This window comes from Nycticebus coucang, chromosome 4 (genome assembly GCF_027406575.1).
Source record: "Nycticebus coucang isolate mNycCou1 chromosome 4, mNycCou1.pri, whole genome shotgun sequence".
Taxonomy (NCBI): Eukaryota; Metazoa; Chordata; class Mammalia; order Primates; family Lorisidae; genus Nycticebus; species Nycticebus coucang.
Window position 1 is genome coordinate 106,459,530 of NC_069783.1, and position 15,058 is coordinate 106,474,587.

Genomic DNA, 15,058 nt, shown 5'->3' on the forward strand with positions numbered 1-15,058 from the left:
GTGAAAGTTTGATCTCTTCTGACCCTATGTGGATACCCTTGATCGCCTTTTCTTCCCTAATTGCAATGGCTAAAACTTCCATGACAATGTTAAAGAGCAATGGAGACAATGGGCAACCTTGCCTGGTTCCTGATCTAAGTGGAAATGATTTCAATTTAACTCCATTCAATATGATATTGGCTGTGGGTTTGCTGTAGATGGCCTGTATTAGTTTAAGAAGTGTCCCTTCTATACCAGTTTTCTTAAGTGTTCCAATCATGAAGGGATGCTGGGTATTATCAAAAGCTTTTTCTGCAACAATTGAGAGAATCATATGGTCTTTATTTTTTAGTTTGGTTATGTGCTAATTTACATTTATAGATTTATGTATATTGAACCAGCCTTGAGACCCTGGGATAAATCCCACTTGGTCATGGTGTATAATTTTTTGATGTGTTGTTGCATTCTGTTTGTTAGGATCTTATTGAGTATTTTTGCATCAATATCCATTAGTGATATTGGTCTATAATTTTCTTTTCTTGTTGGGTCTTTCCCTTGTTTAGGGATCAAGGTGATGTTTGCTTCATAGAATGTGTTGAGTAGTATTCCTTCTTTTTCTATATTTTGGAAGAGGTTTAGTAATATAGGTACTAGTTCTTCTTTAAAGGTTTGGTAGAATTCTGACGTAAAGCCATCTGGTCCTGGGTTTTTCTTTTTTGGGAGATTTTGTATAGTTGATGCTATTTCAGAACTTGATATAGGCCTGTTCAACATTTCCACTTCGTTCTGGCTAAGTCTTGGTAGGTGGCGTACTTCCAAGTATTGATCAATTTCTTTCAGATTTTCATATTTCTGAGAATAAAGTTTCTTGTAATATTCATTAAGGATTTTTTGAATTTCTGAGGGGTCTGTTGTTATTTCATCGTTACCATTTCTGATGGATGAAATTAGAGTTTACTCTTTTATTCCTGGTTAGATTGGCCAAAGGTTTATCTATTTTATTGACCTTTTCAAAAAACCAACTTTTGGATTTATTGATCTGTTGTATAATTCTTTTGTTTTCAATTTCATTTAATTCTGCTCTGATTTTGGTTATTTCTTTTCTTCTGCTGGGTTTGGAGTTGTAATGTTCTTCCTTCTCCAGTTGCTTGAGATGTCCCACTAAGTTATTAACTTCCTCTCTTTCCGTTTTCTTGAGGAAGGCTTTCAGTGCTATAAATTTCCCTCTTAGGACTGCCTTTGCAGTATCCCAGAGGTTCTGATAATTCATGTCTTCATTGTTGTTTTGTTCCAAAAATTTGGTGATTTCCTTCTTAATCTCATCTATAACCCATCTATCCTTCAGCATAAGGTTATTTAGCTTTCATGTTCTTGTATGGGTATGCAGATTCCTGTTGTTATTGAGTTCAACTTTTATTCCATGATGATCTGGAAGATGCAAGGAATAATTTCTATTTTTATAAATTTGCTGAGGTTAGATTTGTGGCCCAGGATGTGGTCGATTTTGGAGTATGTTCCGAGGGCTGATGAGAAGAAAGTGTATTCAGTTTTGTTGGGGTGAAATGTTCTGTAGATGTCTGTTATGTCTAGATGTTGAATGGTTAAGTTTAAATCTAAGATTTCTTTGCTTAGCTTCTTTTTGGAGAATGTATCCAGCACTGCTAAAGGGGTGTTAAAATCTCCAACTACTATGGAACTGGAGGAAATTAAGTTGCTCATGTCTGTTAGAGTTTCTCTTAAAAATTGAGGTGCATTCTGGTTGAGTGCATAAATATTAGTAATTGAAATCTCATCATATTGAGTATTACCTTTAACAAATATGAAGTGTCCATCCTTATCCTTCCTTATTTTGGTTGGTTTAAAGCCTGTTGCATCTGTGAATAGGATTGCAACACCTGCTTTTTTTATGCTTTCCATTTACCTGGAGTATAGATGACCATCCCTTTACCTTGAGCCTATGTTTATCTTTTAATGTAAGATGTGATTCTTGTATGCAGCAGATATCTGGCTTGTGTTTTTGTATCCAGTCAGCCAACCTGTGCCTCTTTAGAGAACAGTTTAAACCATTCACATTAAACCATTAAAATATTGATAAGCCTTTCGAGAGTCCGGTGGACACTTTTAATCCTTTTGCAACTGTGGAAGTTGGAATTTGATCAAAATTTTCTGGGTGGGTTTACTTTTGTGGTGGAGGATTATGCTGGTCTCTATGGAGTATAGGTCTGAGAATATCCTGGAGAGCTGGTTTAGTTATGGCAAATTTCTTCAACATGTGAATGTCGTTAAAGTATTTAATTTCTGCATCATAAATGAAACTCCGTTTAGCTGGATACAGGATCCTGGGTTGAAAGTTATTTTGTTTTAGGAGATTAAAAGTTGATGACCACCCTCTTCTAGCTTGAAAGTTTTCAGCAGAGAGATCTGCAGTTATTCTAATATTCTTGCCCTTGTAGGTGATGGTTTTCTTTTGTCTGGCTGCTTTCAGAATTTTCTCCTTCATATTAACTTTAGTGAAATTGATTATGATGTGTCTGGGAGATGTCTTATTCAGGTTGAGTTGTGCTGGAGTTCTGAAACTGTCTGCTATCTGAATTTCAGAATCTCTTGGCATGTCTGGAAAGTTCTCATTCATAATGTCATGGGGAAGAGAATCTGTGCCTTGTGAAGCCACTTCATCACTTTCGGGGATCCCTGTAAGACGAATATTGATTTTCTTTGAATTATCCCAGAGCTCTCTGAGAGAGTGATCTGTTTTTGCCCTCCATTTCTCTTCCTCTGTGAGAGTTTGGGAGTGTTCAAAAGCTTTGTCTTCAATATCAGAAATCCTTTCTTCTGCTTGCTCCATTCTGTTACTGAGGGATTCTACTGTTCTCAGATCTTTGAGGGCTGCATCTTCTTGTCTCAATGTGTCAAAATCTTTGGTCATTTGGTCTTTGAAATCGTTGAATTTGAGACATCTTTTGGGTTACTGCTTGGAATTCTAATTCGATCTTATTTGCTATCCAGGTTCCGTATTTGATTTCTGACATCTCAGCTATTTGTTTGTGCATGGGATCTTATGCTGTGTCTGCCCCATTGATCCTTGAATATTATTCATATTGCCAGAGTATTTCCTTTGATTTCATCTCATGATTGATTTTCACCATTGCCTCTGGCTGTCCTCAGTGTTGGGGTGGCGTCTCTCCGAGATTAGACCCGGGGGGATCACTTTATTGTTGCTGGATCTTTGTAGGGAGTGACCCTGTGTAGCTCTTCTGGGGCTGCCCCAGCCAGGGAGTTCTGGTTGTGGGAGCAGCTCTAGAGTGTGACACCCCCAGATCCAGCATCAGGGCGGTGGGTGGTGCACACAGTTCTGGGAGTGCCTGGCTCCCAGTGACTTTGGTACAGAGGGCCCAAGGCTCCAGCAGTCTCTGGCCAGGAGAAGGGTTCCGCACAGAGGCAGGGAGGGCTCCGGAGGGCATGCAGCTACCAGAGTCCCTGGCCAGATGAGCGGGCGGTGTGGAGGCAGGGAGGGTACTGGAGGGAGGACATGGGGTTGCGCCGCTCCCTGAGTTCCTGGTCAGGGCATAGTGAGGCCCCGCGGGCTGGGTAGTGGGTCCTTGTGCAGTTCTTTCCGGGATCCGGGAGGGCTCAGCTCTTCCAGAGGTCTGAGAGGGTCCTGGCGCAGCTCTTACCGGGGTCCCGGAGGGTGCTGATCATGGGTCCCTGCACAGCTCTTCTGGAGGTCTGGGAGGGTGCCGATCCTTTTTTTTTTAAACAGAGTCTCACATTTTCCCCTTTGTAGAGTGCTGTGATGTCATGGCTCACAGCAACCTCAAACTCTAGGGCTCAAGCGATTCTCTTGCCTCAGCCTCCCAAGTAGCTGGGACTATAGATGCCTGCCACAATGCGCAGCTAGTTATAGAGACGGGGTCTCACTTTTGCTTAGGCTGGTCTTAAACTCCTGAACTCAGGCAGTCCACCTGCCTTGGCCTCCCAGAGTGCTAGGATTACAGGCATGAGCCACCATGCCCAGCCTAGCATCACAGACTTTTTTAAAAGTTAGGAAACATGCTGGGTTACAATTCATCCTCTGCTGCTGACCAGAAGTGTCACCCTGGTGAGCTGTTCAAAATCTTTTGCTTGAGATTTCCCACAAGTGATATCAGCAGGACCTTCTCCTGGGGTGGGGGTGGGGGGATGTAAGGCTTAATGAGTCAAAACATCGTGTAGCACAGAGTGAGTACTCACTAAAATCAAGCCATTAGCAATCTGACCCATTTACTCATTCTGCAAATGAAGAATGTAAAGTTCATGAACTTGTAGTTTGCTCACTCACTTGCATAATTGAAAGGGATAACAGGGTACCCAGAGATGAGACCAGAGAATGGAGAGGTTCAGGCCAGGTGTAATGAAAGGGACAGAGACCTGCCTGATCAGGGTAAAGATGGTATCTGCACTGAGGGTGGTTGGAGGCTTCTTGTTATATAGGGCCTTAGTGGGTGAACAGATTCCACTGCTTGTAGGAGGATTCTGGTAGATTGGTGTCCTTTCTGCACCAACCTTTGTGATAGGGCTAGCTGGGCCCTTCGTAGTCTCTCATTCTAGGAAGGGGAGGAGGTTTGGTGGGGCCACACTAGGCCTCCAACAGTAATAAAGTTCACTCAAAAAAATATTTTTAGAGACAGGGAATCACTCCGTCACCCAGGATGGAGTGCAGTGACATCATCATTGTTCACTTTTAACTTCAAATTCCAGGGTTTCAAGGGATCCTCCTGCCTCTGCCTTCCAAGTAGCTGGACCTACAGGATGCACCACCATGCCTGGCTAATTTTTTGTAGAGGCAGGGTCTCGCTAAGTTGTCCAGTGTGGTCTGGCGCTCCTGGCTTCTAGGGATCCTCCTGCTTTGGCTTCCCAAAATGCTGGGGTCAAAGGCATGAGCCACCATGCCCAGCCAAGGATTATTTTTGAATAGATAAATGTACTGAGCAAATTTTACAGCATAACCTTTCCATTCATTCATTCAACAAGTATTAAATACCTCATGTGTGCTGGGCACCATTCTAAGTGTTGAAGATAATTTGTGTATAATTTTCTTTTCTTGTTGGGTCTTTCCCTGGTTTGGGGATCAAGGTGATATTTGCTTTGTAGAATGTGTTGGATAGTATTCCTTCTTTTTCTATATTTTGGAAGAGGTTTAGTAATATAGGTACTAGTTCTTCTTTAAAGGTTTGGTAGAATTCTGACGTAAAGCCATCTGGTCCCGAGCTTTTCTTTTTAGGGAGATTTTGTATAGTTGATGCTATTTCAGAACTTGATATAGGCCTGTTCAACATTTCCACTTCATTCTGGCTAAGTCTTGGTAGGTGGCGTACTTCCAAGTATTGGTCGATTTCCTTCAGATTTTCATATTTCTGAGAGTAAAGTTTCTTGAATTTGTGAGCAAAGCAGAAAAACCCTTGACCTTACATTCTGGAGGAGGAAGCTGTGTAAGAAGCAGCAAATGGAATAGTCAGCCTGTAACTGGTGTGTTCATGGGCAGTAGGTGCAGTGGGGAAAACCAGAGCAGGGTAGGGAAGGTGCGAGACAACAACTATTAGCTTTTCTCTAGGTTTCCCACCCAGAGCTTCTGAAATCCTTGGAATTTCCTGAGGGGTGGGGGAGGTGTAACAGGAGTGCCTTGTTATTCAGGGCAAGCCCCAACCACCACTCCAGCATTTATTCTAAGGAGGTGAGGTCCTGCCAGCCTCTGAGTGAGGCTGGCTGTGAGAGGAACTCACCTCGGGATCAAGGGGTTGGAACTTTCAACCCCACCTAGATCTCTGGGAGGAGAGGTCAGCAGGGTATTGAGTTAATCACCAGAGGTAAATGATTTAATCAATCATGCCTGCCCAATGGACCTCCATATAACCTTAAACCGGGCTCTGCGCCTATAGCTCAGAGGCTAGGGCTCCAGTCACATACACCGGGGCTGGCTGGGTTGTACCCAGCCAGGGCCTGCCAAACAACAATGACAATGACAATGAAAAAATAGCCAGGCATTGTGGTGGGCACCTGTAGTCCCAACTACTTGGGAGGCTGAGGCAAGAAAATCACTTAAGACCAAGAGTTTGAGTTTGTTGTGGGCTGTGATGCCACAGCACTCTACCCAGGGTGACATAGTGAGACTCTGTCTCAAAAATAAATAAATAAATAAATAAATAATAAAACCCTAAACCACTGAGTACTGGAACTTCAGGATTGATGGACTTACAGGGATGCTCGGAGGGGTGATGCACACAGAGAGGGCACAGGGCCCTGAACACTCCTCCCATCCACACCTTTCCCTGCAAATCTCTTATCTCTTCCTTCTGGTTGCTCCTGAGTTGCAGCCTGAGCCCATAACCTGTGGGGCCAGTACTGACTCCAAGTAGACAGGGTCAGAATTGAATTGTTAGATGCCCACTTGGTGTCCAGAGTGTGAATTAAAAGAAAATCATAACCCCCTAGCTGACTGAATGGACCTCCTCTTGCCAAGGGGACCCCAGAAATACCCTGAAGTTGAGTTACTGCCATGAGTAGGGAGGTCAGATATGCTTCCTCATCCCCTCTCTCTTCTTGGAGATGTTCTCTTTTTTTGAGACAAAGTCTCACTTTGTCACTCTTGGTAGAGTGCCATGGCATCTTAGCTCACAACAACCTCAATCTCTTGGGCTCAAGGGATTCTCTTGCCTCAGCTTACCGAGTAGCTGGGACTACAGGCACTTGCCACAATGCCTGGCTAGTTTTAGAGATGGGGTATCTCTTTTGCTCAGGCTCATTTCAAGAACTCTGAGCTCAAGCAATCCATCCGCCATGGACTCTCAGAGTGCTAGGATAAAGCCTGTCCCTTTTAACTCATTAACAGGCCTAAGGCTGGACAAGGCAGGGCTTGAAGCACACTGGCAGGTCCTCAATTTACCCAACAGATCTGATGAACCTGAGTATATGTCCAGTGACTTGTCACTCCTTAACAGACTTCTTTATCTTAAGTTAAAATATTCCAAGCCTTTAGACAAAACTTTATTTTTTTAGCCAATCATAAATCAAAAAATTGTTGCCTGCTTTGGGCCAAACCAATGTATGCCTCCTATGTATTGATTTATGACTTGACATGTAATCCCTGTCTCCCTGAAATGTATAAAACCAAGCTGTAACCCAGCCACAGCGAGTCCACGTGTTCATGGATTCTGGGGTGTGGCTCCAGGCCAGGGTCAGCCATACTTGGCCCAGAATAAACCTTTTAAAATTATTTTACAGAATTTTATCTCTTTTCCATTGACACCAGCAACCAATCCTCCAAGTCTCTGAAAATATATAAACATTACAAAAATATAATGTTTTGTATGTATATGTATACACACACATATATACATATATATATATACACATATGCATCTATCTATAGCTACATAAATATATACACATCCTGTTGGTTATGTTTCTCTGAAGAGCCCTGTCTAATACAACTCACACTAGCTGTGCAAATTTGTGTACTTCGTAGTGTCTTCCTAAATAAAATGAAGACTTTCCTTTTAGGGTGTGGTAAGGCATAAAGGAAATAATAAAAAGTGCTTAGCACCCTGCCTGACCTAGAATGAGCAGTCAATACATGTTAGTGTTATCTGAGTATTGTAGAAGTGGGAAGTAAAATTTAGAGAGATGAGATGCCTAAGGTAACACAGTTTATGAGAGCGTCAGGGTTCAAACTAAAGTTGGCTGAGTCCAGAGCCTAAGCATTGAACCCTTCCACTGTCTGTGGACTCTGGACACATTGGAATTGTCATTTAACCGACATAAATTTACAAGGAAGGCTATTATCTTAGGTGTAAGTAATTTCTTCTTAGACATAACCACCTTTACCAGAAGTATCATTTCCTTTGCTCATGGTTTATTAACTTTTTCAGATTTCCTGTAGCGAGCACTAAAGAGTATTTTAAAATATTTTATCCATTTTATGAATCAAATTTGTCATCTTCTATGAGGCAATCTTGTTCCTTATAACTAAGGGCTTATATTCTTAGAGTTTAAATGTTTTTAAAAATAAAAACTATGCTGTCCCCTTCTCCCTTTCCCCTTCCTTCCTCCCTTTCCAACTGCCTGGTCTCTCCTACTTGCCTGAAACACTATTTCATAGACTCAGGGTGTTCAGCTAGGCTTGTGCTTTGGGAAACACAAAACAAAGGTTACAAACATGTATAAGAATCCTATAAATCTGTACACCTTGTTACCAATGTATTCTACCCATAGAATGTTGGCTCAGACTTTAGCGCACTTCAGAAATAAGGCTGCAAACAATTATTTCTGATGGGTAAGTCAGGTAAGTAAAACAAAACCAAAGGTCTAATGGAAAATTCTAGACTGCACAGAAGAAAGTTGGAGTATGTTAGATTTAACAAAAGTTGTGTGCATAGCCCCTACCGTGAGTCTGTAACCTGGGAGTTCTCACATCTGTTTCCTATTGTGATTTCAGAAGGCATTTGGTTTTGTACAGAAACTTCTTTTACAGAAAGAAGCTTTGTACAGAAACTTCTCTTTACACAGAAACTTCTCTTTCCTTGGCAACTAAATGAATGTTTTATTTATTCAGTTCATGGCCATTAAAAACATAGCTATGTGGGTAGGAAAGGCTACAAAGATTGATGTCACCATCTTTCACCTAGTCATTCATTCATTTATTTACTCGTAACATTCCTTGAAAAGGGATAATAATATATTATATATTCTATAGGCTAACTATCCTATTCTCTTATTAAAAAGAGAGATTAAGCCCGTGGCTTGAGCCTGTAGTCCCAGCTACTCAGGAGGCTGAGGCAGGAGGATTGCTCGAGCCCAGGAATTTGAGGCTGTGGCTAGCTGTGATTGTGCCACTGCACTCATCCCTGGGCAATAAAGCAAGACGGTCTCTACAAAACAAAAACAAAAAACAAACAAATAAAACAAAAACAACAGAGAAAGACTAAAAATGATGTTGGCTAAGGGAAAACTGCTTTCTCAGTTGGAGATCTTGGAGGTGGCTTTCTGGTAGGGAAGTTTAGGAGGTGGTCTGGAGAGGAGAAACGATGTTGTGGGAGCTGTGGGGTATGAGATATGGAAAACTAGAAAATTGTAGAAGGAGAATTTTAAGAGTGATCCCATCAGTTATAAATTAATGCTTTAAAATATTTTTTGGGATCCCTTAATAAAGATTGGAATCACACTCGTAGTCCCAGCTACTCTGGAGGCTAAGGCATAGGATCACTTAAACTCAGGAGTTTGAGGCTGTTGTGAGCTAGGCTGGTGCCAGGGCTCCCTAGCCTGGGCAACAGAATGAGACTGCTTAAATAAATAAATAAAATTGGAATCACTTTTGGTTTTGACAGTGGGGCTCCATTTCTCTGAAGAAGATGTAGACATTGGACATTTAGTTGCCATATCCAGGATGTAGGCGGATAACTATGGCTAAGTGTGTTTAATCAAACTTATACTGACATCAATAAGTTTTTACTAATAAAGTATTTTCTAGGAGATAACTGTTAGGGTAATTTGACGCCAATTATGCAGTATGCATATTTAGACATAGTTAATTTTTATTTTAATGATTATTTCTCCCAAGTTTTCTTTCTTTCTTTTTTTTTTTCCGAGGCATAGTCTCACTTTGTCGCCCTTGGTAGAGTGCCGTAGCATCACAGCTCAAACTCTTGGGCTTAAGCAATTCTCTTGCTTCAGCCTCCCAAGTAGCTGGGACTACAGGCACCCGCCACAACTCCCAAGTTTTCTATAGAACGCAGTACACAGATCCCAATGTCCTCCCTTCTCACTTCTTTGCACATAGATTTCTATTTTGTAGATGGAACTGTGGTGGTTATTCCTGCCATCCAGAGTGCACTGGTCCTTCTCCAGGCATCAGCTCTCTGCTTCTCCAAGCAGGACCCAAACTCCCTCCACCTTTACTTTTAATCCCAGGAGTTCAGGGGCGGTCTGCCCTATCACCACGCTGCACAGACCCCTGACCCACTAGTGATTGGTTCATGCAAATAGTGGCATGCAAATAGTATGAGTCGCTCCAATCAGAGTGGAATCATGTGGTGGCTACCGGAGAAGGTCTGTTTTCTTTTTCTTTTCCCTGGGCCTGAATGTGGCACTGGCTCAGCCCTGGAAGAAACTGAATGTCGTGGAAGTTGTTTGGGTTCTTGAATCAAGCCTGCTTATCACTCCTGAAAGATAATAAACTGATGGAGCAATTAATTCCTTTCCATGTACTTTGACAGCCTAGGTTTTCTCCATTCCTCAGCTCCAGTCTGCGAGAGTATTTGCTGGAGTTTGTGTGCAGGTGGATGGACGTGAATGATTTCTTACCCAGTGCATTTCTCCAGGCGTGCACTTTGCACAGCTAATGTTTGTTAAGATTTGATTCTGTTTCAAGTTTTAATGCAAATGCCAATTATGCAGTATGCATGTTTAGACATCGTTAATTTTTCTTTATTTTTTAAAAGAATAAGTTTATTACGGAAAATGAGAAAGGCAGGAAGATAAGAAGAAAAACCATCAACCATAGTCCTACCACCCAAAGAACACTCACTAACAATTAATTTTTATTTTAATGATTCTTTCTCCCAAGCTTAGTTTTCTAAGGGATTTTTTGTTTTGTTTGCTGGTTTTTTTTCTCTTACTAAGCAGATGTAACTTTTCAATCTATTTTTTAAATTTGCAGCAAATGTTACCAGTGTGGTTCAGCTTTTTTATGTATATTAATAATTTATGAAATATTAAGCACTGTAGCTATGGTGAACTTCCCCGGGTGGCAATACTTTGCAGTGAAAGTAATGAGTCCTGACTCTTCAGGGAGAGGACCGTGGAAGCTCCATGTTGGTACATCCCCAGACTCCACCCTACGCATTTCCTCCTTTAGCTGATGTCAATCTGTATCATTTCTGTTAACAGTAAGACACTTTTAACTGTGACTATGAATTTTCAGTGAATTTTTTGAGTCCTTCGGGCTGATTATCAAACTGAGGGTGGTTTTGGGAGCCCCCAGAACTTAGAGTTGGGGTTGACAGGGTTGTTTTGGTGACTGTTCCTCTAGACTGTGTAATTAGCCTAAACTCTCGTTCCTTCCGTGTCCACCTATCTGACCTGGCCACCTCTCAGTTCTCCTTTTCTTTTCTGACTTGTTCACTTCTATATTGCCTGCTTATCCCACTGCATGCTAGGGGGTGGCCGGCAGGTGCTCTTCATGCTGCCACCCGGGTGGGTCACCCAGGTCATTTTCTGTTGTGTTACTGAAGCATTATGTGAGCTAGGTTGGATGTGGGCTGTTGAAGAGAAGGTTCAGGTTTGTATCATTCAAAGCTGTACCCCCGTACTCAGATAAGTATGTCACTATTTGCTTTGCTAAGTTTGTCACTATTCATTGAATGGTCGATTTTTTAATAAATAAAATAACAAGCGTGAAAACACAGAAGCAAATCATGAAGAGACAAATAGCACATGTATCTGACCTGCCGGAACTGCCCTTGCCCACGCCTCGCCCCCCCCGACCCCGCCCCTCTCCCAATGGTCCCGCCCGGCTCCTGGATTCCCCCGGGAGGCTCCTTGCCTTGTGAGTGGGTGCGGGGCGGTGTGGGCCGGGCATGCGCAGAGCGCGCGGGGCACGGTTGCCGTGGCAGCGCCGGCTGGAGCCGAGGGCAGCGGGTGCGGCGCCGGGACCGCAGCGGTGTGAGGCGGTGACACTGAGACCCGAGAGCTCGTGGTCCGGCCAGAGGCAGCCCAGGGCAGGCCTGAGCGGCAGGGCGCGTCACCCGGCCGGCCGGGATGCGGGACCGGCTGCCGGACCTGACGGCGGTAAGCAGCGGCGGCGGGTAGCGGTTCGCGCCGGGCCGGGCGGGGTCCCCAGGGCGGGCGGGGCGCAAGGCGTCCCGGGGCTGGGGCAGCGGGCGGTGTACAGCGATGGGGGCGGGGCTCCCCAGGAGGTGTCCCCAAGGCGGGGGCTTGCGGTCACTTTCGGCTGGGACTGTGGGCGGGGTTTCCAGAGAGGGGGTCTCAGGGAGGGATCCTCCGGGCCGGGTCTCAGGACACCCTGGGGCAGGGGCTAAGGTAGTTGTCCCTAGGGGGATTTCGGGGCACCCTGGGCAGGGGCTTGGGGAGGGGTCCCCAGGGCGGGGGCTCGGGGCTTCCTGGGGTAGAGGTTCTGGGTGGGGGCCCAGGGCAAACAGAAGTCTTGGTGGCTTCCCTGGCTTTTGACCGCTTGCATTCTGCAGGTGGGGACTCAGACTCTTGAGAGTGTGAACAGTTAGTTGGGCTGGAGGTACTGGGAAGGGGAAGGGGCCGGGCGGTGACCTTTTCCTGAGCGGGGCTTGCTTCTGCCCTGGGCTGGTATCTGCGCGGAGTTCACGCGGTCTGTCCGTCCTGATTCTTGGCCAAAGCACTTATCCCAGTCATAGGTCACTTGTCTGTCATCCGCCCTGGCGGGGGTCAGCCCCAGTGACGTCATTCCTTTGGGGGGGGGGCAGGGCTGAGTACTCTTGCTCACTGCTTCATCTGCAGGGCCTGATCCAGGATCCTGTACCAAGTCGAATCAACAGGTCTGTGTGGAATGGGGGCGCCTTACAATGCGAGACACGTGGTGGGGTGAGCCACCAGCAATAGCTCACGGCTGTGTTCTTCAGTAAATAGTTAATAGTTTGCCTTAGGGAACTAGGACTGTGTGTGTTTACTCTGAACACAACAAGCCAGCTAGTGGAGTGCGTAGGTACGCAGCGGATGGAACAGCAAATTATTTTACTTTGGCAGGAGGAAAGCAGTTTGATTAAAAACGGAACTGTAGTGGATGTTTATAGAATGTCTGAGAGGTGAAACAGTTTAGGCCAGCAGAAGTAATTATGACTTTTTAAAATAAACAGTAACAGGCACTATTTTGTGTGGAGTGTTCACTATTTTGTTTTATCCACTTCACAGATAATGGCTTCTGCCCTCTGAATTGCTGGCAGCCTCAGACCAGGGCTGCTAAGGCTCATTGCCCTTAGGCATCCATTGCTTGTAATGAATTATCATCTCTCCTTTGCTTCTAGAATGGAGCTGTTATGTACTGTGCATGGGAAAAGAGAGAGAGTAGCCACTTAACCACTTACATCATTATCTGTGTTCTGTGGGTCAGATGGGGAACTCTGATGGAGAAAAACAGTGAATTCATCCTTAAGATCATGGGAGTTATGTTTCTACTTAGTCTAATAAGGAAGTTTCTTCATGGGGATTTTCTTTCCTCCCTCTTTCTTTTTTTTTTTTTTCCTCCCTCTTTTCTTAATGGTCAAACATTTCTACCTTCCTGGCAGCCTGCAGACCATCATGTTAAACATAGCCAACTCCTATTGTATTATCTCATTCTATAGATTATCCTTCAGTGCCACATAGTAGGAGCTCCAATATTTGTTTAATGAAGAAATCTTGAATGTCCCTGAATGTCTTTTGCTCTGACTGGTTTAGCAAAAGATAGCCAAATGTATGAAATATCGGAGAATAGTAAGAAAGATATATATAAAAAAAAAAAAAAGGAAAGATATGTCAGTAGAATACTGTATAAGCTCCTTTTCTTCTTGGCTTGATTAGCAAGAAGTAAATAAGGCGAATTATTTATTATACTTTCAGTCTATGTTATAGGCTATAGTCTATCCAGGGGTCCTCAACCTACGGCCCCGGGGCCACATGAGGCGGTGTCATTGTATTTGTTCCCATTTTTTTATTATTAAATCATAGCTGTGTACATTAATGCAATCATGGGGCACCATACACTGGTTTTATAGACCATTTGACACATTTTCATCACACTGGTTAACATAGCCTTCCTGGCATTTTCTTAGTTATTGTGTTAAGACATTTGTATTCTACATTTACTAAGTTTCACATGTACCCTTGTAAGATGCACCCCATTTTGTTTTTTTACTTCAAAATAAGATATGTGCAGTGTGCATAGGAATTTGTTCAGTTTTTTTTTTTTTAAACTATAGTGCGGCCCTCCAACAGTCTGAGGGACAGTGAACTGGCCCCCTGTTTAAAAAGTTTGAGGACCCCTCTAATCTATATTCCCCACCTTCCTGAAACAGTGAGAAGACATTGTGGTTTTGTTTTAGAGTTGGAGAGCCAGCAGCACCTTGACTAGTCCAGTTACCTCCTGTGTTAGGTGCAAAGACCGTGTAGCCAGAGAGCAAATCAGTAGGAGATTTTACTTCTGCAGTTTCTCCCACTGGGCAAATAAATTTTAAACCTCTCAAAACTTTGATTTCCTTGTATATAAAGTAGGGATGATCCTTTCTTCCTTGTCTGCCTCCTAGAGGAAGTTGGGAAGCGTAGAGTTCCCCAGCATGTGAGGCTCTGGGACAGGAGAGAGAGAGGAATGCTACTTAGGAGTGCTGTCCATATTTGCTATGTTTTATGTTTATAGGAAGCTATGATGGCAGTCTTCTTTCTAGCATAAAATAATAAGTCAAAATTGAATTTGACATGCTAAAAGTTTTAACAGCTTTTAATATTTAAAAACCCATCTGAAAGTTACCAGATGTAAGTTTAAATGTTTTTCCTCTAGGAAATGTGTCCTATCCAAGTAGTTCTTGGAGTAGTTGAATGTCTGTTCACAACCATATTTCTGGATAACTGGTATTTTTTTTAAATTTTTTAATTTTTTTAGAGACAGAGTCTCACTTTGTTGCCCTTGGTAGAGTGCTGTGGTGACACAGCTCACAGCAGCCTCTAGCTCTTGGGTGTAGGCGATTCTCTTGCCTCAGCCTCCTGAGTAGCTGGGACTACAGGCGCCCATCACTACACCCAGCTATTTTTTGTTGCAGTTTGGCTGGGGCCGGGTTTGAACCCACCACCCTCAGTATATGGGGCTGGTGCCCTACTCACTGAGCCACAGGTGCTGCCCGTGTTTTTTTTATAGGTAAATTCAATATTTAATTTTGGTAATTATTAAAATTATCAAGAGATAATTATTATTATCTCTTCTGAAATGTCCAGAAGAATAAAATATTTGTGATGCTTCCAGAAAGTTTACTTTTTTTTTTCTTCTCACCACCTTACAAGGACAGAAAAGTTTACTTTATTAGCTGTT

At 43.3% G+C, this 15,058-nt stretch overlaps 1 protein-coding gene across 6 annotated transcripts in view; it reads left to right on the forward strand.

The window, feature by feature from the left end:
* The first annotated feature begins 11,523 nt into the window (after positions 1-11,523).
* The window catches only part of STX2 (syntaxin 2), a 33,464-nt gene continuing 29,929 nt past the window's right edge, over positions 11,524-15,058 (forward strand). For 5 of the 6 annotated variants that reach the window (XM_053589214.1, XM_053589213.1, XM_053589219.1 and 2 more), the window contains exon 1: positions 11,524-11,799. In XM_053589214.1, coding sequence (XP_053445189.1) covers positions 11,770-11,799 — 30 coding nt within the window. In that variant the 5' untranslated portion in view covers positions 11,524-11,769. Of the gene's footprint in view, positions 11,800-12,520; positions 12,540-15,058 lie in introns of those variants that run through there. The other variant, XM_053589217.1, reaches the window with a different exon arrangement.